The 20,224-nt window shown below is 46.6% G+C and overlaps 1 protein-coding gene across 6 annotated transcripts in view; it reads left to right on the top strand.

Annotated features, from left to right (window-relative positions):
• The window catches only part of ZFYVE1 (zinc finger FYVE-type containing 1), a 54,030-nt gene that overhangs the window by 32,181 nt on the left and 1,625 nt on the right, over positions 1-20,224 (top strand). For 2 of the 6 annotated variants that reach the window (XR_007153426.1, XM_047864665.1), the window contains exons 5-11: positions 11,031-11,137; positions 13,111-13,219; positions 13,780-13,877; positions 13,974-14,091; positions 16,926-17,096; positions 17,835-18,015; positions 18,693-18,806. Coding sequence is in view for 5 of the 6 variants with exons in the window: in XM_047864665.1 (XP_047720621.1) it covers positions 11,031-11,137; positions 13,111-13,219; positions 13,780-13,877; positions 13,974-14,091; positions 16,926-17,096; positions 17,835-18,015; positions 18,693-18,806 (898 nt within the window). In the remaining variant the exon portion in view is untranslated. Of the gene's footprint in view, positions 1-6,129; positions 6,464-6,515; positions 6,923-8,099; positions 8,879-11,030; positions 11,138-13,110; positions 13,220-13,779; positions 13,878-13,973; positions 14,092-16,925; positions 17,097-17,834; positions 18,016-18,692; positions 18,807-20,224 lie in introns of those variants that run through there. The other 4 variants (XM_047864667.1, XM_047864666.1, XM_047864669.1 and 1 more) reach the window with 4 other exon arrangements.

Here is a 20,224-nt window from a genome sequence, read left to right as displayed (position 1 = left end):
CTTGGGTCATGATCTCACGGTTCGTGGGTTTGAGCCCCATGTTAGGCTCTGTGTTGACAGTATGGAGCCTGCTTGGGATTCTCTCTCTCTCTCTCTCTCTCTCTCTCTCTCTCTCTCTGCCTCTCCCCTGCTCTTGCTCTCTCTCTCAAAATAAATAAATAAAACTTAAAAAAAAAAAAAAAGAAGAATGTTCCCACTGAAGTTGAGCCGAGGATTAAATGAGAGCAACAGTCTTGAAGAAACAAAGCACTTGGTATATAGTAAACGTTCAGTAAGTGTTCAGTGGTGTGGATGATTCAAAGGAAAAAACTATGAAAAATGATTGTATTTGAATAATTCATGAAATACGTACTTCTAGTTAGAGTTGAGGTACTTAAATGTACTGGCCTATGTCCTTGAAGTGGCTCAAAGGTAGTCACAGTGGAAGATTCCACTGTCAAAAGAGGCAGAATCCATACCCTGTTATACAAAGAACTGTAAATCTGATCAGTATACATAAAAAATTTTTTTTTAATTTTTAATGTTTATTTTTGAGAGAGAGATTGAGAGAGAGAGAGAGAGCAAGCAGGGGAGGGCAGTGAGAGAGGGAGACAAAGAACCCAAAGCAGGCTCCAGGCTCCAAGCTGTCTGCACAGAGCCTGACATGGGGCTCGAACTCATGAACCATGAGATCATGACCTGAACCGAAGTCAGATGCTTAACTGACCGAGCCACCCAGGCTCCCTGATTAGTGTACATTTTAATGACAAGGCCAATGGCTGGGTTCTAGAATTCCTTAGGTTTTCTCTAAGCTAACCCAGCTTAATGTCTAAATTAGACTGTCAAGCACACTGAGTGCTGTAAGCAGTAATTAGCGCTCAGGGATTTTTTACCCTCAGGAGATTTGGATGTCCTCCTCCAGGCCAGTTTGTTAGGCAATTTTGAAAAAAATAGTTACACTCTATGCGTAGGAGTTGGTATGGTTCATGAAGTTTTCTGTAAATACACTGAGCCTGGTCAGCTGGAGTTGCGATGATTCTTGGTAACCAGGACCTGCGGAGTTTCACTTGGACCCTGTATTCTTTAGTCTCTGGAGTGGAGACTCAGGACATGCGGCTTCTCTCCACGGGCAGAAGTTATCTATTGAAGCATGCGTCTTTGACTCTCCCTAGGGAATTGTGGGGTTCTTGCAGCTTGCTGAAATCCTGGAAAAATTTGTTTTTGTCTTTTTTGGTTGTTGCTTTTTAAATTTCTTCTTTAGGTCAGAAGTTGTTACTTCTCTGATTATCATTCTGATGGAAAGCTACTGGTGAGGTTTGCATTAGGCAAATTGACCCAGTAGAGTTTTATTGCTGTTGAAATACACTAACTGAAATCTTCATGGTTCATAGCAGTATATAATAGAATGGCTGTCCTTCTCCATTTATTTTTTATTTTTTTAAGTTTATTTGTTTATTTTGGGGGGGGAGGGGAAGAGAGAGAGGGAGAGTGAGAGAGTCCCAGTGTAGGGCCCGAACTCATGAACCACGAGATCATAACCTGAGCTGAAACCAAGAGTTCGATGCCTAACCCTGAGCCACCCAGGCACCTCTCCATTTATTTTTTATTTGGCTTTATTTTGTTGTATTCATTTTTACAAGGAGCCTTGAATTCTTTTTGGAACAGATGAGTGGGGATGGGCATAAACAGATAAATTATCAATGCCAAAATAATTTGTTTGGCTTCCTGCTTCTCCCAGTTTTTTCTTTCTCTCTCTGGTATTCTTAGCCTTGTCCTATTCCTCGCTAACTCAGTAGAAACACTTCACGAAGTGGTATGTTCTAATATGACAAATGTAATTTTTTTTCCTATGTAAATTTCTCTTTATTTAAAAAAAATTTTTTTTAATGCTTATTTTTGAGAGAGAGAGACAGAGTGCAAGCTGGGGAGGGGCAGAGAGAGAGGGAGACACAAAATTTGAAGCAGGCTCCAGGCTCTGAGCTGTCAGCACAGAGCCTGACATGGGGCTCGAACTCACGAACCGTGAGATCGTGACTTGAGCCGAAGTCAGACGCTTAACTGACTGAGCGACCCCGGCGCCCCAATTTCTCTTTATTTTAGATAAGATGTACAGGAATATTGTCAGGAGAAAGTGTATAAACTTCTAAGAACATGCAGACACAAATCACAAATGAGGGGATCAAAACTGGGATGCACAAATATAGAAATCTCAGCTCTCTAGGGATCAAAGAAACTCAAATGAAAACCCCAGCGATATGAGGCCAAAACCTGAAAAGTCTGGCAAGAAAATGTCCAAAAGGATGTGAAGCAGTGCAGACTCTTACTGACTTCCCATGGTGGTGGCGGGGGCGGGGGGCACCTGGACACCTGGGCGGCTCAGTCTGTTGAGCATTGGGACTCTTGATTTCCCCTCAGGTCATGATCCCAGGGTCGTGGGATCAAGCTTTGTGTTGGGCTTTGTGCTGAGCTGAGCGGGGAGCCTGTTTAAGATTCCCTCTCTCTTTGTCTGCCCCTCTCCCACACACTCTCTCTCTAAACAAACAAAACAAACAAAAACAAAACCTGCCAGTTGAAGTTAAAATTAGTACAACCATGGCTTCTGACTGGCTCAGTTGGTAGAATTTGCGACTCTTGATCTTGGAGTCATGAGATTGAGCCCCACTGAGCATAGAAGTTACTAAAAAAAAAAATTTAATTAAAAATAAACAAAATTAGTACAACTGTTTTGAAATGCAATTTATAAATATCTAGTGTAGGTGAAGATATGAGTAATATATATTCTAGGTGTATCATCTCTAGGAATTTATCTTAAACTCTTCCACAGGAACATAGGAGACCTTTAGAGGGGATGTGAATAGCACATTCTTTTGTAATGGCAAAATATATAAGCTAAGTATGAAAAAGTAGATAAATGGTGGTATGTGAGTCTTTGCTACCTATTTGTTTGTTTTAATTTTAGAGAGAGGGAAACAGAATCTCAAGCAGGCTGCATGCTCACTGTGCTTGGGGTTCGATCCCATGACCCTGGAATTATGACCTGAGCCAATATCAAGAGTTGGACACTCAAGTGAATGAGCCACCCTGGTGCCCCTCTTTGCTATTTATTTGTTTATTTTATTTTCTTTCTTTCTTTTTTTTTAATTTATTTTATTTATTTATTTTTTTCAACGTTTATTTATTTTTGGGACAGAGAGAGACAGAGCATGAACGGGGGAGGGGCAGAGAGAGAGGGAGACACAGAATCGGAAACAGGCTCCAGGCTCTGAGCCATCAGCCCAGAGCCTGACGCGGGGCTGGAACTCACGGACCTCGAGATCGTGACCTGGCTGAAGTCGGACGCTTAACCGACTGCACCACCCAGGCACCCCTATTTGTTTATTTTAAAGTTTATTTTGAGAGAGAGAGCGCTTGCAGTCGTGGGGGAGGGGGACAGGCAGAGAGAGAGAGGGAGAGAGAGAGAAACCCAAGCTGGCTCCATGCTGTCAGCGCAGAGCCTGACGTGGGCTCAGTTCCATGACCCTGGGATCATGATCTGAGCTGAAATAAGAGTCAGACACTCAGTCAACTGAGCCACCCAGGTGCTCGTCTTTGCTATGTATGTATGTACGTATGTATGTATGAATGAATGAAAGAGAGCATAAGTGAATGAGGGGCAGAGAGTGAGAGAGAGAATCCCACGAGGGGTAGTCCCACAGGGGCAGAGAGAAAGAGAGAGAGAAGCATGCCTCACTTGAAGCAGGGCTCTGTGTTTTACCTGGAGTGGAGCTCGAACTCAGGAACTGTGAGATCATGACCTGAGCTGGAGTCAGCTGCTTAATGACTGAGCCACCCAGGTGCCCGCTACTTATTTAAACAGAGAATTGGGGTCAGAGTGTATGTATGTGCAGTTACATACTTTGCTTTGTTCACGGAACATTGAAGCCTAGTGTTTTCCCCCATGCCATTAAATGTTTTATGAAAACACGTCTTGAAAAACAAAGCTGTCTGCTTTTCGTTTATACGGAGGACGGATCATTTTTTACTTTTAGTTAATTTTGCTTATTTTAGTAGTGGTTTTCATCTTTTCCGCCTTCTATTTTCTGTATATTTAAAGGTATTGTTTACATTGTGCCTGTTTCCTTAGGGCAAATGACAACCCCTCTGCTATTACTGACTGATGTCACCGATTGTTCACTGTGGGCCACGTAGTGTATGCTCTGCACTGCGTGTAATAGATTCACTTAATCCTCATACCTGCTGTATGAGGTAGAGACGTGGAGGCATAAACCTAATTAATTTGCTTGAGATGACTCAGTCAGTGGTGGAGAATCTGAACCAGCTAGTCTGGCTACCAAGTCGGAGCCTTTAACCCAGTGGAATCTGGTCCTTCTCAGTAGTTACTCCACTCCTAAGAAGGCCAGAGAGTGTAGTCATCTTGAAAGGTTCCTGATGCACGTGCCAGTTGCCTTTAAAAAGGATAGTCCCATAAATTGTATTTTCATGTTCAAAAAGTCATTTATTAATTAAAACAGCAATGTGTGTTCATGATATACAATTCAAATAGTACAGAAATGTGTAAGGTACGAGTTAAGGTCCCTCTCCACCGCCGTCATAACCATTACTAATACTTGTATATGCTTCTAGAGATTTTCAGTGCTACACAAGTATATCATGTATTTATTTTTCTCCCTTAAAGGGATCGTATGATTCCTGTTATCCTCCAGCTTGCTTTTTTTCACGGAATCTTGAATTATCTTTCTAAAATAGTACATAAAACATACCTCGTTCTTTTTTTTTTTGTACTGAACATTCTGCGTGTACTTTATTTTTTTAAAAATTTTTTAAAATATGAAATTTATTGTCACATTGGTTTCCATACAACACCCAGTGCTCATCCCAAAAGGTGCCCTCCTCAATACCTATCACCCACCCTCCCCTCCCTCCCACCGCCCATCAACCCTCAGTTTGTTCTTAGTTTTTAAGAGGTTGTTTTTTAATTTTTTTTTTTTTTCAACGTTTATTTATTTTTGGGACAGAGAGAGACAGAGCATGAACGGGGGAGGGGCAGAGAGAGAGGGAGACACAGAATCAGAAACAGGCTCCAGGCTCTGAGCCATCAGCCCAGAGCCCGACGCGGGGCTCGAACTCACGGAGTGCGAGATCGTGACCTGGCTGAAGTCGGACGCTTAACCGACTGCGCTACCCAGGCGCCCCTTAAGAGGTTGTTTTTTAAATGTTTGTTTATTTCCAAGAGACAGAGTGAGCATGAGTGGGGGAGGGGCAGAGAGAGGGAGAAGGAATCCTAAGCAGGCTCGGTGCTCAGCTTGGAGCCCGACAAGGGGCTGGATCCCATGACCGCGAGATCACGACCTGAGCTGAAATCAATCAAGAGTCGGCCACCGAGGCACGCCTGAAACATACCTCTTTCTTAATGCAATTAGTGTACTTTAAAAAAGTTGGGGCGCCTGGGTGGCACAGTTGGTTAAGCGCCCGACTTCAGCCAGGTCACGATCTCGCGGTCCGTGAGTTCGAGCCCCGCGTCAGGCTCTGGGCTGATAGCTCAGAGCCTGGAGCCTGTTTCCGATTCTGTGTCTCCCTCTCTCTCTGCCCTTCCCCCGTTCATGCTCTGTCTCTCTCTGTCCCAAAAATAAAATAAAATGTTACTAGCTGTATCTTACTTATGAGCTTCCACCTGGTTGATGTAGCGCTGTTGGATTCCCAGGGAGCCTAAGTGCCCCTTTCCATGTTCATTATGGAACAGGAAATGTGCTGAATGAGAAGGACGGAAGAGTTTGCAGAATTTGTGTGAGAGACAGGTCTACAGTGGTCCTCTGCTCTCGTGGCCCGCCCTCCGTTTCCTGATTCATCATGCTGACCTGATCATTCTTCCTGCCAGTTGGCCACTGTGGGGTCCAGCCTCCAGTCCCTCTTATCTAGCAGGGTTATTTCCCCCTTCTTGACCAGGTTCCATGGTAGTAACAGCTCACACTCCTACCAGCAGAGCGTGCCCTCACTGAGCAGGTAAATCTGTTTAAAGAGCTATTCAGGTTTCTGTTGAATAAGGGAGTGAAATACTGAATTAACTTACCTGTATTTACAGTTCTGAATATGTGAGAGAACCGTCTTAAACCTTCTTTAGCCTCTGATCTTTAATTGTAGAAACTCTGACTTTCCAATTCTATCACATCAGGAGGTATCTATATATAAAGTTATTACATTTGGGAGTTGGGTGGCATCAGTGATTTACGTAAGAGTCTCCATTTTGAATCAGAAAATTCACCGCTAGCCCTTGATGACTGGGACTAACCTTACAGGTTCAGTAGAAAGGGTCATACTGTTGCCAAGGCAACTAAAGTTCAAGATCATCTGGTCTCCAGGTAACCTTTTCTAGAGTTGTCTCAAATGCTCCCCCTAGCTTTCTCAGGAGAGGTCCTTCCCTGCCTTTCTCTAACAGCTTGGGGACCTCAGGAGGAGGAGAGCCCAAGAAAAACTGGAATGATGTGAGGTTTGGAATCTTTGAAAGACGAAGGATATGAATTAGGTGGCAGGGTCCACACTGGAAAGAAAGGAGGATCCTTTCTCTTTACCCTTGTATCTAAAACACACTAACATTGGATTTGTTTTGAACAGCTCTGCTGTTATATTCCCATACTGTTGGTGGCTGTCAGTCCTCCTGAAGTTTGTTAAGCTCCGATTCATTACTAACTACCAGCTCTTCAGCGACTTGAGGGAAGTGAGAGGGGTGATGAGCGTCTGAAGTGATGAGGCTGGTTAACCTAGGAGTTCTTCCCTTTCTGATGTCACAAGAGGTTATGGCTGCCCTGGCCAGCATAAGCCAACAGTTACTTGGTCTAGGGCGGGCGGCGGTGGAGGTTCTGTGGGCATGCGTACCACGGAATCAGGCTGTAGACTGTTTCACGCCTTGAGATGCTTGCTGCCATTTTTCTGAAGAACTTTCAGAGAAGTGAGCCAGGCCACTTGGGTTTGGAACCGAAAGAACCTTGTGCTGCCACTGTTCTGGGCTGCAATTTTATATTTTCGGGGGAGTGGCATCCCCCCTGAATTCGGCCCAGCTGGTGAACTCGGGCTACATTTGATATTTTTCCTGAGGGAAACTAGTACTTAGGTTATCCTTTCAGTTACTTGTTTAAAAGAAAAAACTCTGGGGTAAAGATACTTTTTTTAAAAAAATATAATTTATTGGCAAATTGGTTTCCATGCAACACCCAGTGCTCATCCCAACAAGCACCCTCCTCAATGCCCATCACCCACTTTCCCCTCTCTCCCATCCCCCATCAACCCTCAGTTTGTTCTCAGTATTTAAGAGTCTCTTATGGTTTGCCTCCCTCCCTCTCTGTAACTTTTTTTTGCCCCTTTCCCCTCCCCCATGGTCTTCTGTTAAATTTCTCAAGGTCCACATATGAGTGAAAACATATGGTACCTGTCTTTCTCTGCCTGACTTAAGATATTCTTTTTTGGTTTTCCCTATACCTCTTTAGTAGCTTCTATGTTCCTTAGTTTTTTTTTTTTTTCCTTCCTATGTTACCCCATCAGATACACACACGTCTTTTTGCAACTAAATATTCACCCACTGAGTTCAAGCCCCACATTGGCCATAGGGCCTACTAAAGAAAAAAAAATAGGGGTACCTGGGTCACATAGTTGGTTAAGTGTTCAACTGTTGATTTTGGCTCAGGTCATGATCTCACGGTTTGTAAGATCGAGCCCCTCGTTGGGCTCGGCGCTGACAGTGGAGCCTTCTTGGGATTCTCCCTCTTCGCTCCTCCCACACGTGTGTTCATTCTCTGTCTCTCTGTCTCTGTCTCTCAAAATAAACTGAAAAAAAAAAAATTTAAAAAATAGGGATACCTGGGTGGCTCAGTCAGTTGAATGTCTGACTTAGGCCCAGGTCATGATCTCGCAGTTCATGGGTTCGGGCCCTGTGTTGGGCTCTCTGCTGTCAGTGTAGAGCCTGTTTCGGATGCTCGGTCTCCCTCTCTCTCTGCCCCTCCTCAGCTTGCTCTCTCTTTCAAAACTAAACTAACTAACTAACTAACTAACTAACTAACTAACTAACTAAGCGAGCCCCTCTCTGGCTCAGTCGGTGGAGCATGTGACTCTTGATCTCAGGGTCGTGAGTTCAGTCCCCACTTTGAGCATAGAGCTCGCTAACTAAATAAAATTTGCCAACAAATGGAAGCAACCGTGAAGACCAGTGAGCTGTCTTGGAAAGGAGGGAGGTTCTTGTATCCCCTGTGTGTTACCTGGATTAGGTAGGAGGGTATCCAAGGAAAAAAATAAGAAAATTATCTGCATAGGAAACAACACAAAGGACGTTAATAGTGGCAGCGAGTGTTTTCTATGCTCTTAATTTATGCCAGGTGCTCCTCATGTTTAAGTTCATCTGATCTTTATAGTCTAATTGTGAAGACTCCTATTGAGGAAGGTACTACCAGCATCCCCATCTTATAGATAAGGAAGTAGAGGCACAAAGGGTGCAGACCTGGAAACTACAAGCTGATATATGCCGGTGTCGGGGGGTGTCTCATGTTTTATTTACCCAAATTGTTCGGTGTCATACTGTGCCCGGGTTTGCGCAGTCTGTATCTATCAAACTTCCTCTCCAAATCTTTCAATAAACTGATGTATTAGGAACATGATGCTGTATTTTCCCACAGCCAGCCCCAGACAGCTATGCATATACCTGTTGGAGAAATACAGCTTTAAGAGTTGTCAGTAATTTGGCAAATCAGGGAGCAGCTGGCGTTAAATTTGAGAGGGTCTGTGGGCATGAGATGAAGCCTGGAGTGGAAGGCAGGGTGGAGGTTGGCGTATGCACGGGGGTTGGACCGCCTCGTTTCAGACGTCCTAGTTGAGCACCTGTCACGACCTTCGCTGGGAATCAGCGGAGGATACAAAGGTAGGAAACCGCTTTCACGGCGCGTATCTTCTCGTCTGTGAGGTCAGATCCGTAGAGCTGGGCTGTAACTTTGCCTCATTGCCTAGTTACTCAGTGCCTCCGTCAGGTATCGAATACGACAGCTGTTTGGAGAAGGCTGTTTGGAGTGTGGTATGTCTTGAGGGGTTGGGAAGGCTTTGGGGGAAGAGGCGAGACCAAAAACCCCTGGAAGGATGGGCCATTTCGAAGTGGGACAGAGTAGGCCATGTAGACTGGTGAGTGATTCTACTTTTGGTTCTTGTTTATTCTCTTTAATATTCCTATGTATAGTTATTTATATTCTCTCTCTGGAAAGCTTAGTGTTTTCCCCAAGCTACTCCTCACAAAATACCCCCAAGAGGACAGGACTTACATGTATTATTTGTCAGGCCTTTTCTATTGGTCTAAGTGAAGGGTTGGCACTTGCTGGGCCATTGCTGTCAGATGGTGTCTTCAGGGCCCCGTGCCTTAGCCTCGCAGAGGCCGAATATGAATGCCCTTAGGTGAGCCGTGCACCCTCACTTTGACACATTCCTTGCCATTAGTGTCCCACACCTGGCCTGGCTCAACACTGATGTCATGTGCCTCTGTAAACACTTGATTTTGGAATTCAGGATACTAAGACCTCACTGAGAAAAGGAAAAGGAACTTGGACAAGTAAGTTCTCATTTAAGTGAAATTCCCTTAAGAGCTCGAGAGCCTTAGTTTAAATTTTTATTTTTTACATTGATTTATTTTTGAGAGACAGAGACAGAACACAAACGGGGGAGGGGCAGAGAGAGAGAGGGGGGAGACACAGAATCCGAAGCAGGTTCCCGGCTCCAAACTGTCAGCACAGAACCCAATGTGGGGCTCGAACTCACGAACTGTGAGATTGTGACCTGAGCCAAAGTTGGATGCTCAACTGACTGAGCCACTCGGGCGGCTCACGAGAGCCTTAGTTTAAAATCAATCTGCTCTTTTCCCAAATCGCATCTTAAATTTTCTTTTGTCTTTTTACTAAGGGAAATAACTTGTCTTTCTGTTTTAGCCACTTTTCCTTCTCTTCCCCTGGAATAGTGCATGGCTGCCTCAGCACGGGAGATTGAAACTTAGAAGCCCGGAACTGCATGCATATAATGATTTTTAAAGTTTGGGCGCCTGGGTGGCTTGGTCAGTTAAGGGTCCGACTTTGGCTTAGGTCATGATCTCACGGTTCTTGGGTTCGAGCCCTGTGTTGGGCTCTGTGCTGACAGCTCGGAGTTGGGAGCCTGCTTCGGATTCTGTGTCTCCCTCTCTCTCTCTGCCGCTCCCCGCTTGTGCTCTGTCTCTGTCTCTCAAAAATAAATAAATCCCATTAAGATAAAAATAGAAAATCCCATTTCTATTTAATTTATATAATTTTTTCCCATTGCATATGAGTAAGGGCCTGGCAGGAAGAAGTTAACCTGAAAAATACTTTCAGTATAAAGTAGTGCCTGAAAACAGAGGACCAGCAATGAAAGCTACCTTTCAACATAAAATTTTTCAGTTTGCTTTTGCAAATACTCTATCTTTCTTGGCATTTATTTTGGCCATTTGCGGTCTTTTAGGTTACTGTAGTTGACAAAAGGCTGCCAGGCACCGTATTCTTCCTTGTTTTTTGGCTGATGCCTTCCTTTTGACACTGAGATAGTTCTGTGGCCTAGCGGAAAAAGAGCGCCTGTGGTTAGAACTGGGGTAGATGCCCAGGGAACTCCCAGCTCACCGCTCAGCTCTGCCTCTCTCTGACTTAAAGACGAACCCTCTTCTCAGGTCTCAGTTCCTTGGTTCCTGCTTCAAAAGATGCAGTGGGCATTGGTCAATGTCTGCGGTGGTTTTGAATGAAAGACTGAGTGTGTGAGGTGTTCCTAACCTCCAAGGTAATCAGGAGAGCGCAGTAACTTTGTTGGCTCCCTTCTGACCTCTTGGGAAATGAGCTGGTTCTTCCTCAGGTTTCCTGTGGTGAGGACTGGGGCATGTCGGGCCAAGAAGGTCGAGGGTGAGGAGCAGAAGTCATTGGGTTGCCTCTCCTGGCCGTGGAGCCTGTGAGAAATAAGCCAGCAGCTAGGGGGACTTAGAAAGGCACGGGGGGCTCCGCCAAGTGCCTTCACGTGTCGCCTTCCCTCCTCGGCAGGCATTGAGTGACCGCTTCAGCGGTGAGATCCCCGATGACCAGATGGCGCACAGCTCCTTTTTTCCAGATGAATACTTCACCTGCTCTTCCTTGTGCCTCAGCTGTGGGTAAGTGAGGCTGGCCATCTTGGGAAAAGACGCTCAGAATTCAGACTTCAGTGTGCATGCGGATCACCTAGGGTCTGGGTAAATCACAGACTCTGAATTAAGGATGGGCGGGGCTCTGAGAAGGACACTGCCAATAAGTACCCAGGTGGTCCTGGCAGTCGGGGGACCACACTCTGAGGTTGTAAGACACATGATTATGAAGAATCCTCTGAAGATTCCCACCTGGTTTAGATGGGCCATTGCCTTCTGGTTTGGGAAGTTTTTACTACAGAAAACTTCAGTTGCTTTGTTTTTCTGTGTTTCTCCTACCAAGGCTTTTTCGCTGTAGTCATTAAACTCATTGATATTTGGTAGCCTAGTGTGTACAAAGCTCTGTGGTAGGTATTAGTCCTGGTTGATTCCTTTCACCTTGAGGGCAAACTCCGAGCACATTAGAATTATCCAGGGATCTTACAAAATCATCAAGGCCTGGGCCTCCCTTCCAAGGATTCGCACTTAACAGATCTGGGGTGGGGCCTTCACACTGGTGCATTTAAAAAGGGTCCTCAGATGATTCTAATATGTTGAGTTGAGAATGCGAAGTTAGAGCAGTGCTTCTCAAATTTTATAATCTGTGTATTTATCACCTCGGGATTTTGTTAAAATGCAGATTCTGAACCACAAGGTCTGCTTTTAAGATTGTGTATTTCTAACACGCTCCCGGGTGATGCCTGTGCTGCTGGTCTGTTGACCACACTTTGTTACGGGAGCTTTAGGCAGTGATTCTCCCATTTTAGTGTGCACCAGAAAAACACGTTAAAACAGATTGTTGGGCCTTGCCTCCCCAGTTTCTGATTCAGTTGGTCTGATGTAGGGCCTGAGAGTTTGCATTTCTGAGAAGTCCCCAGGTAATGCTGATGTTGCTGATTGGGGCCACCCTTTGAAGATCACTGGATTAATTTGAGCTGTTGATGGCTATTAAATCACAGTCAGGTGACTTGTCCCATGGAGCTCGGCGGATTTAAGTGCTTTGCAGTCTCCTGGTCCCGTAGACACTTCCCCACCCCACCACCTTCTTCACCATTGAATTGTCTTTGCTCACCTCGGGACCTCTGGTCCTCCTCCTCCAGATTTACCCATTTAGGGGAGGAGATCTGAGCTTTTTGTGAAAGGTTTTGTTTGTTTGTTTTTGCATGGAACCCTGTAGGCTACCTGCTGGGCTCAGAAAGGCCACCACCTTGGCTCTGAATATGTAAAAAGGATTTGGTTCTTAGATTACACAGTCTGGGCTCAGAGAATGAAGGTTATTTTGGTGAGGAAAGAGGGATGGTAGTTGCCAGCATGACTTACCTTCCTTTTTGTTTACCCCATGGCCCAGCATGAGCGACTTAGGTTCTTTTGGATCATCACTTTTCCATTCTAACAGCCTCACCAGGGTTTCCAGAATTTTCCCTTCTATCACAGTGAAACTCTAAAGTCCCGATCTCTGTTTTTGCCTTGTCAGGATGGCAGAGCTCACTGTTGATTCGGAAGGTTTTCTTGTTCAGCTTAAGCCTCCTCTTAATGTATTGCCAAATTTTGGAGGTTGGTTTTTGTTTTACATCTTGGCAGCCTGTTCTGGCTAAACTTCCCGTTTCCTGCTTTTTGGATTCGGGGGTTTGCCGAGAGCCATTCAGTCTTTATCTCCTGTCAAGGTGGTGTCTTCAGGCTCCTCCTTTCCGCTGTGGGACCAGGTGGCTTTTCCTGGAGGAGATTCCTCCTTTTCTCCTTTCTCCTCACACAAGGCCAGTAGTGCCTTTGAGCGCTGTTGGTTCAAGTACAAGAGAGGCATGTGGATTTCTGAGACATGCGCCGTGCCCTCTGTGCTCACTATTCAGGGCCCAGTTCGTAACCAAGGTCTGGTTTCGGCCCTGTGTCTGGCTCCGGCTCAGACTCTGTGGAAGTGGTGGGGGCTTCTTTAGCCGCCTCACCGTCAGCTTTTGGGCTTCACTCAGGGCTGGATGTAAGAACAGCATGAACCATGGGAAAGAAGGAGTCCCTCACGAAGCCAAGAGCCGCTGCAGATACTCCCACCAGTATGACAACCGGGTTTATACCTGCAAGGTGAGTGCTCTGAGCTTCTCCCTGCTCCCGCAGCTGCCTTGCGGATTCTGCTCGGCTTTTGAGGACTGGCTTGGGGCCACCCTTTACTGTATCCCAAAGAATTTGATACTCAAACCGAGTATCTTGGGAACTTCTTCCCTAGCTCTAACCAAAAGAACTCAAGAGGCCTTTGATGCTGGGGCCCCTTGGTTTATTTATTTATTTATTGACTTCCCAGCAGATATTCCTGTTATTCTGTTGGCTTCTATGCCAGGGCCATGTCCATTGACTCTTCATTCTTCCCCAGAGCAGGAGTGCCCTGCGGGAACCCAGTTGAATGGACCGTGATGGGTATAAATTACAGCTCAGTTTTGGGGCCCGGGACCGGGCCACATTCAGTTCATGATTGTTCAGGGCACTGGCTTTTTTTAGAGCAATGATCCCTCCTCCGATGTGCTGAACTCCCGAGTCTGTAAACCCTCAGCTGGTATGGTTTGTTGGGAGGGGGCTGGACAGGGACATAAAGAGGCCAGGGGGTCTGGTGTACAGAGAAGAAGCTGGCAGAGTGCTCCATGTTTCAGGCCTGCTATGAGAGAGGCAAGGAGGTCAGCGTAGTGCCCAAGACATCCGCTTCCACTGACTCCCCCTGGATGGGTCTCGCAAAATATGCCTGGTCTGGGTGAGTTTAAATGACGACGATGTAGCTGAGGGTTGTTGGTGTGTTCGTCTGCCAGGTACCTGCCCGGGTAACAGGGCCTGTTTGCTTTCCTCGTAGGTATGTGATCGAGTGTCCCAACTGCGGCGTGGTCTACCGTAGCCGGCAGTACTGGTTTGGGAACCAAGATCCTGTGGATACGGTGGTACGGACAGAGATTGTGCACGTGTGGCCGGGGGTAAGAGCGGTTCTGTTTTTCTTCTTGTATCGTTCAGTTACTTGTGTGTGGAAAAGTGGAGCTTGTTTGGAATTCAGGTTAACCATGAATTTTAATATATTGGTGGTTTAGGAAGGCAGGATCTGGAGAGCCTTTCTTGTTCGAGACCGTTATTTTCATTTCTTCTTGGATGTACATTAGAAGCACAACTTCAGGGGCGCCTGGGTGGCGCAGTCGGTTAAGCGTCCGACTTCAGCCAGGTCATGGTCTTGCGGTCTGTGAGTTCGAGCCCCGCGTCAGGCTCTGGGCTGATGGCTCAGAGCCTGGAGCCTGTTTCCGATTCTGTGTCTCCCTCTCTCTCTGCCCCTCCCCCGTTCATGCTCTGTCTCTCTCTGTCCCAAAAATAAATAAACGTTGAAAAAAAAAATTTAAAAAAAAAAAAAAAAAAAAAGCACAACTTCATTTTTTATTTTATCTTTTTTATATATAATTTCTTGTCACATTGGTTTCCCAGTGGTCCCACACCCAGTGCTCATCCCAATAGGTGACCTCCTCAATGCCCATCACCCACTTTCCCCTCTCCCCCACCCCCCATCAACCCTCAGTTTGTTCTCAGTATTGAAGAGTCTCTTATGGTTTGCCCCCTTCCCTCTCTGTGACTGCCCCCCCCCCCGCCCCGCTTTCCCTCCCAACTGGTCTTCTGTTATGTTTTCACTCATACATGGATCCTGAGAAACTTATGGTATCTTTCTCTGCCTGACTTATTTCACTTAGCCTAATACCCTCCATGTTAGAAGAAGAACTTTAAATAAACTAAATGTTGGCCTATTGTTGTACTGCCTTAGCAAATGAAATACTTTTTCACATTCTCCTTTCCATAGGCATGTTTGTATAGATGCAAATGTAATTTACGTGCCATTTACCTGCTTTTTTCCCATCCCACCATTTATTTTTATTTATTTATTTTTTAAGCAGCCTCCACACCCAGTGTGGGGCTTGAGCTCACAACCTTGAGAGCAAGAGTCACATGTTCCACTGGCTGAACCAGCCAGATGCCCCTCATACCATCATTTTATTTCCACATTGCTTCCACTTCTCATGATTTTCCTTTGTAGTCAACTGTGTAACATTGTCTTATGCCTTATTTTGATTCCCATCCCCTTTTTTTATGTTTAAATTAAAAAAATTTGTATTTTGATAGCACATGTGTGAGTGGGGGAGGGGTGGAGAGGGAGAGTGGGAGGGGGAGAAGGAGAGAGAGAATCCCAAGCTGATAGCGTGGAGCCCGATGGGGGGCAGTCAGTCTCATGAACCGTGAGATCATGACCTGAGCTGAAGTCGGGTTGGATACTTAACCAAGTGAGCCACCCAGGTGCCCCTCCCCATCCCCCCTTTTTTGAATATTTATGCTGTTTACATAATGTTTTTATTATCAAAATGCTATGACATTCTTTATGTAAGAAAGCTTTTGTTCTGGGAAATTTTCTTGCAGTATATTCTTTTTTAAAACTTTTTTTTTTTTCAACGTTTATTTATTTTTGGGACAGAGAGAGACAGAGCATGAATGGGGGAGGGGCAGAGAGAGAGGGAGACACAGAATCGGAAACAGGCTCCAGGCTCTGAGCCATCAGCCCAGAGCCCGACGCGGGGCTCGAACTCCCGGACCGCGAGATCGTGACCTGGCTAAAGTCGGACGCTTAACCGACTGCGCCACCCAGGCGCCCCTCTTGCAGTATATTCTAAGAAGTGGGATTACTGTAGACCCTATTTTTTGACTTTTGAATTCAGTTTTGAGGTAGCGATGTGGTGATTTCATTCTGCATCAAACCACAACTCACACTTGGAATTGCCAGTAATTCAAAACACATTTTCTATTCATAGGAAAAAAAAAAAAAAGATTTTTCTCTAAGGAACTTATCTTACTTGCTGGGTGACTCCTAAGGCTACCGGTCAGCCATCTTGAGCTTTTCCAGGTCCTACAGCTCATAAAACTGAAGATGTCCTTAGTGTTTAGTTCCTCCTCTCTCCAGTTTCCAGCCCCACTAAAATTTGTCCCTGTGGGATGGTCTCACTTCGGGAACTCACCCTCTTGGCATGATGGGCCAGGCCATCCTGTCCCAAGGACTTAGTGTGGCCTTGAACTAGTATAATTTTCTCACTGTACTTTTTATGACTAACGTCTTTTGTTTTTGGATCTGTGTTTGTTCTTGTGAAAGCTGTTGTCTCTATGGTAAATAGTTCTATTCCAAGAAAGTAGTAATATCATAGTTCACTTTTAGGCCACATTCCTCATGGTCCTTAGGATTAGAGGATACAGGCCCCTCCCCTTCTGTTCGTTCATTCACTCCTTCATTATTTGAACTTAGGTTGGTTGAGTACTGTATGCCCAGAATTGAACTAGACACTTAAAAATACAAAAATGAAGAAGATAGGTTATTTTCAGAGGGTTTGGTCTAATAGTCAAATATGTAAACAGATACTGTCTTTACATGTGAAAATAGGATTCTCAGAAGAAACCGAGAGGAAGGGCTAAACCCAGCCTGGGGTGGGGGGCTTCCTGGAGGAGGTACCATCCTTACTCGAGTATCTCCTGGATTGTACATGTTGTTTGGCAGGTAAGGCCTGAATTGAACAGCTGTGCACCAGATCTTGTCGCCTTGAAAGGAATAAGTCAGTAATGACTGGTTGGCTGTGGTATTGCCTAGAAGCCAGAGGGACTCCTGGTCTACTCTTCTCTGCCCGGGAGTTTGTGGTTCTGAGTTGACCGTGATGAGTGTGCTACTCACCTGAGACTCCTCGCCTTCCTTCCTTTTGCTCTTTTTGGAGAATGACGGGAGCCTGCATTTTCATTTCAGACCGATGGATTTCTGAAGGACAACAACAATGCTGCCCAGCGCCTCTTGGATGGGATGAACTTTATGGCTCAGTCAGTGTCTGAGCTTAGCCTTGGGCCCACCAAGGCTGTGACTTCCTGGCTGACAGACCAGATCGCCCCTGCATACTGGAGGCCCAACTCCCAGATCCTGGTATGGTGTGGCAGGATGCACCCGCATCCCTGGTGTGGCCCACGCTGGTGCCGTTTTGCCCCATTCTAAGCTTATTTTGTGAGGGAGGTGTGGAATTTCTCTTTCAGATTAGCTCCCAGGGTATTAGAAAAGGCGGGGTGCATCGAGGCAGCCAGTGTTCTCTTTGCCCATTGATTTCCCTTTGTGTTACTCTGTGATTTTCTTTCCAGTGGGTTTTAGTTTCTTGGCCTGCAGGGGCTAGTCATTATTGGTTAGATAGATGTCTAAAGTCCTAGATAACAGAATCTGGAGGGAAAGGGGCAATTTAGAGGTCATTTGGCCTGGTTCATAAATCTCTACAGTAACCACATCAAGGGAGTCCCCAGCTTTGGTCCAAACACTTTGTGACGGGAAGCTCACTCTCCACCAACTTCCCAAAGGCTCTTTTGGGAAGCTGTAGGAAAAAAATGAATTCTCATTGGTCTCCTGGCTAGAATTAGCATAGTTTTTCTGAGAACGCTGTGACTCAGCCAAATAGATATAAGGTGCCTTTCCAGGTATTTCTTGAAAGAAAATGATAGTCACAGCTGTGCTTCAGTGGGTGCATTCCATGTGACCGGAGGCCTTAGGTTCTCTCCGTTACAACTGTTGGGTTCCTGCCGTTCCAAGTGTCCTGTGGTCCTCCCCTGGGTCTCGCTGACTTTTCTCAGCTGAGCAGAAACGAATAATATCTGCCTCTCTGTTTTGGGCTTGAAACAGAGCTGCAACAAATGTGCTACATCCTTTAAAGATAACGACACCAAGCATCACTGCCGGGCCTGTGGGGAGGGCTTCTGTGACAGCTGTTCATCCAAGACCCGGCCAGTGCCCGAGCGGGGCTGGGGCCCTGCGCCTGTGCGGGTGTGTGACAACTGCTATGAAGCCAGGAATGTCCAGTTAGGTAACGTGGGGCCCAGGGGCTGCAAGGGTGGAGGGGACCCTCTCTTTGGCACAGGGTACTGGGAAGTGGACCCCCACATGCCTAATCCTGTTCTTTTTTTTCGAAATGTTTATTTTTGAGAGAGAGAGAGAGAGAGGAAGTTGGGGAGGGGCAGAGAGGGAGACAGAGGATCTGAAGCGGGCTCCGTGTTGACAGCAGAGAGCCTGATGCAGGGCTCAAACTCACGAACTAAGAGATCATGACCTGAGCTAAAGTCTGACACTTAACCGACTGAGCCACCGAGGCGCCCCGTAACCCTGTTCCTAACCCAGTCGCTCTTCTAAGGGCAGCTGCTCCCCTGGTCCTGGCTGGCATCCTCTAAGCTCTTTGTTAATAGAGTCCTAGGGGGTGCTAGTCCTGGGTTGGGGGGCTTAGCCCTGTCCTGCGTTTATCAGACATGGCTTAGACTGGATCTTCTTCCTGGAGAAGGCTCTTGGTCCTGTTCCTAGACCCTTTCTGGTTCTAAAACAGCTCCAGAGTGAAGTAAAGGACTAACAGAGGTCACTTGGTGTCAGGGTGTGTCCTGACCCACAGCCCAGACCCCTATAGTCTTCATAGGGTAGCACAGTGTTTGCCCCAGTTTTCCATTTGGGAAATGACCTAAGAGGTGATGGCTTTTCCTTTCTCATTGTCCACAGATGTTACCGAAGCACAGGCTGACGATGAAGGCGGGACGTTGATTGCTCGGAAGGTGGGCGAGGCCGTGCAGAGCACTTTGGGAGCTGTAGTGACAGCCATTGACATACCACTAGGTGGGTGTAGTGTACGTGGGATGAGGGGTTTCACGGTGCCCTGGGCTGTCATTTTGTCAGAGCTTGCTGACCTAGATTGAGTTGGACAGCAAGGAGTTGACTGAGAATGTACATTTTCTTGCTTCTGCATACCTTTGTGTTTATTCCCGGAGGCCATCTCTTTATACCATCTATTGCCGTCTAACAAACTACCTGGACATGTAAAGGCTGAAAACAACCACCATTTCATCATGTCTCACAACTTTGAGTCAGGAATGGTTATTATTCTGGTCAGGTGGCATTGCCTAGAGTTTCCACCTGATGCTCTAGTATGGCAGCCTGACCCGTCTTGAGGGGTCAAGCCAACCTCACTCACATGCTGGGTACTTTGTCAGGGATGCCTGGAAGGTGGGCTTGGTAGAACCCATCTCCGTGTATTCTCCAGGCTTCTCTTCATGGTTTCTCCAGTGGGAGTTAAGACTTTTTACACGGGGTGCTTAGGACTCCTGTTCCGAGAGGTAGGAAGTAGAAGTCAGCAATGTCTTAAGGTCTGGGCCTGGAAGCTGGTACTCCTAGTTTCCCCTAGTCACAAAGCCTGCCTGGGTCTGAGGGAGGGGCAGGAGCGTCAGAATTTGTGGCTGTCTTTAATCTACCTCACTAGTCAGTTCTTCATTTAGGATAGAAGATCTTTATTTACCTCCTGATGGGAGGGGTACTTGTAACTAGGATGGTGAGAGGAAGGGGAAGGGAAACGCACCGGTGTGTGGAAGGCTTAGGCAGGGTTGGCTGGGCCTCGGCTGTCTCTGCCCATTGCGAGGGAGCAACCAGAGGCTCCTGGGTTGGGTGGTGGTGAAAATTGCTTGGATCTGATTACCACCACTGGGGCTCGAGGGTGAGTAGATGAACTTTTGACTCGAGGGTATAGGAATAGGTTTGCCCAGGCTTGAAGCTCAGGTTGCATCTGCTCTCAGGGGTACCTGGGAGAAGCAGGGCTGCCCTTGGCACAGAGAGCCTGCCGTCTGCTCCCCACGGGGCTCACCTGCTGAGCGCTCTCTGGCTGGCGGGTCCCAACGTTAGACATGTTCTTTCTCATAATCCCCACAGCTGCTCTTGAATGTGGCTTGTTGAAGATGAGGAAGCCAGGGCCCTGAGGGGTTAGGGAACCGTCTCTTAATCCTGCAGCTGCTAACGAACACGTGCTCAGTGGAGCTGGGGTTGGAACGAAGGGATGTCCCGACTCCCAGAGTCTGGGCTGCTTTATTGTTACTCCAGTGGTTCTTACTGGAGCTGCGCCTCAGGTCACCTGGGAGCCCAGTGCCTAGGTGCCAGCTCTGGAGATTCAGAGCCGCACGGTACGGGGTGAAGGCCTCTGTAGGGGACTGTGTGCGCAGCAGGACTGCGAGCCAGAGGTGCCCGAGGATGCTTCTTGCCCGGTGGGA

Source organism: Prionailurus viverrinus, chromosome B3 (genome assembly GCF_022837055.1).
Source record: "Prionailurus viverrinus isolate Anna chromosome B3, UM_Priviv_1.0, whole genome shotgun sequence".
Classification (NCBI taxonomy): domain Eukaryota; kingdom Metazoa; phylum Chordata; class Mammalia; order Carnivora; family Felidae; genus Prionailurus; species Prionailurus viverrinus.
Note: the sequence above shows the minus strand (reverse complement) of the source record. Positions and strands in the feature narration are given on the sequence as shown.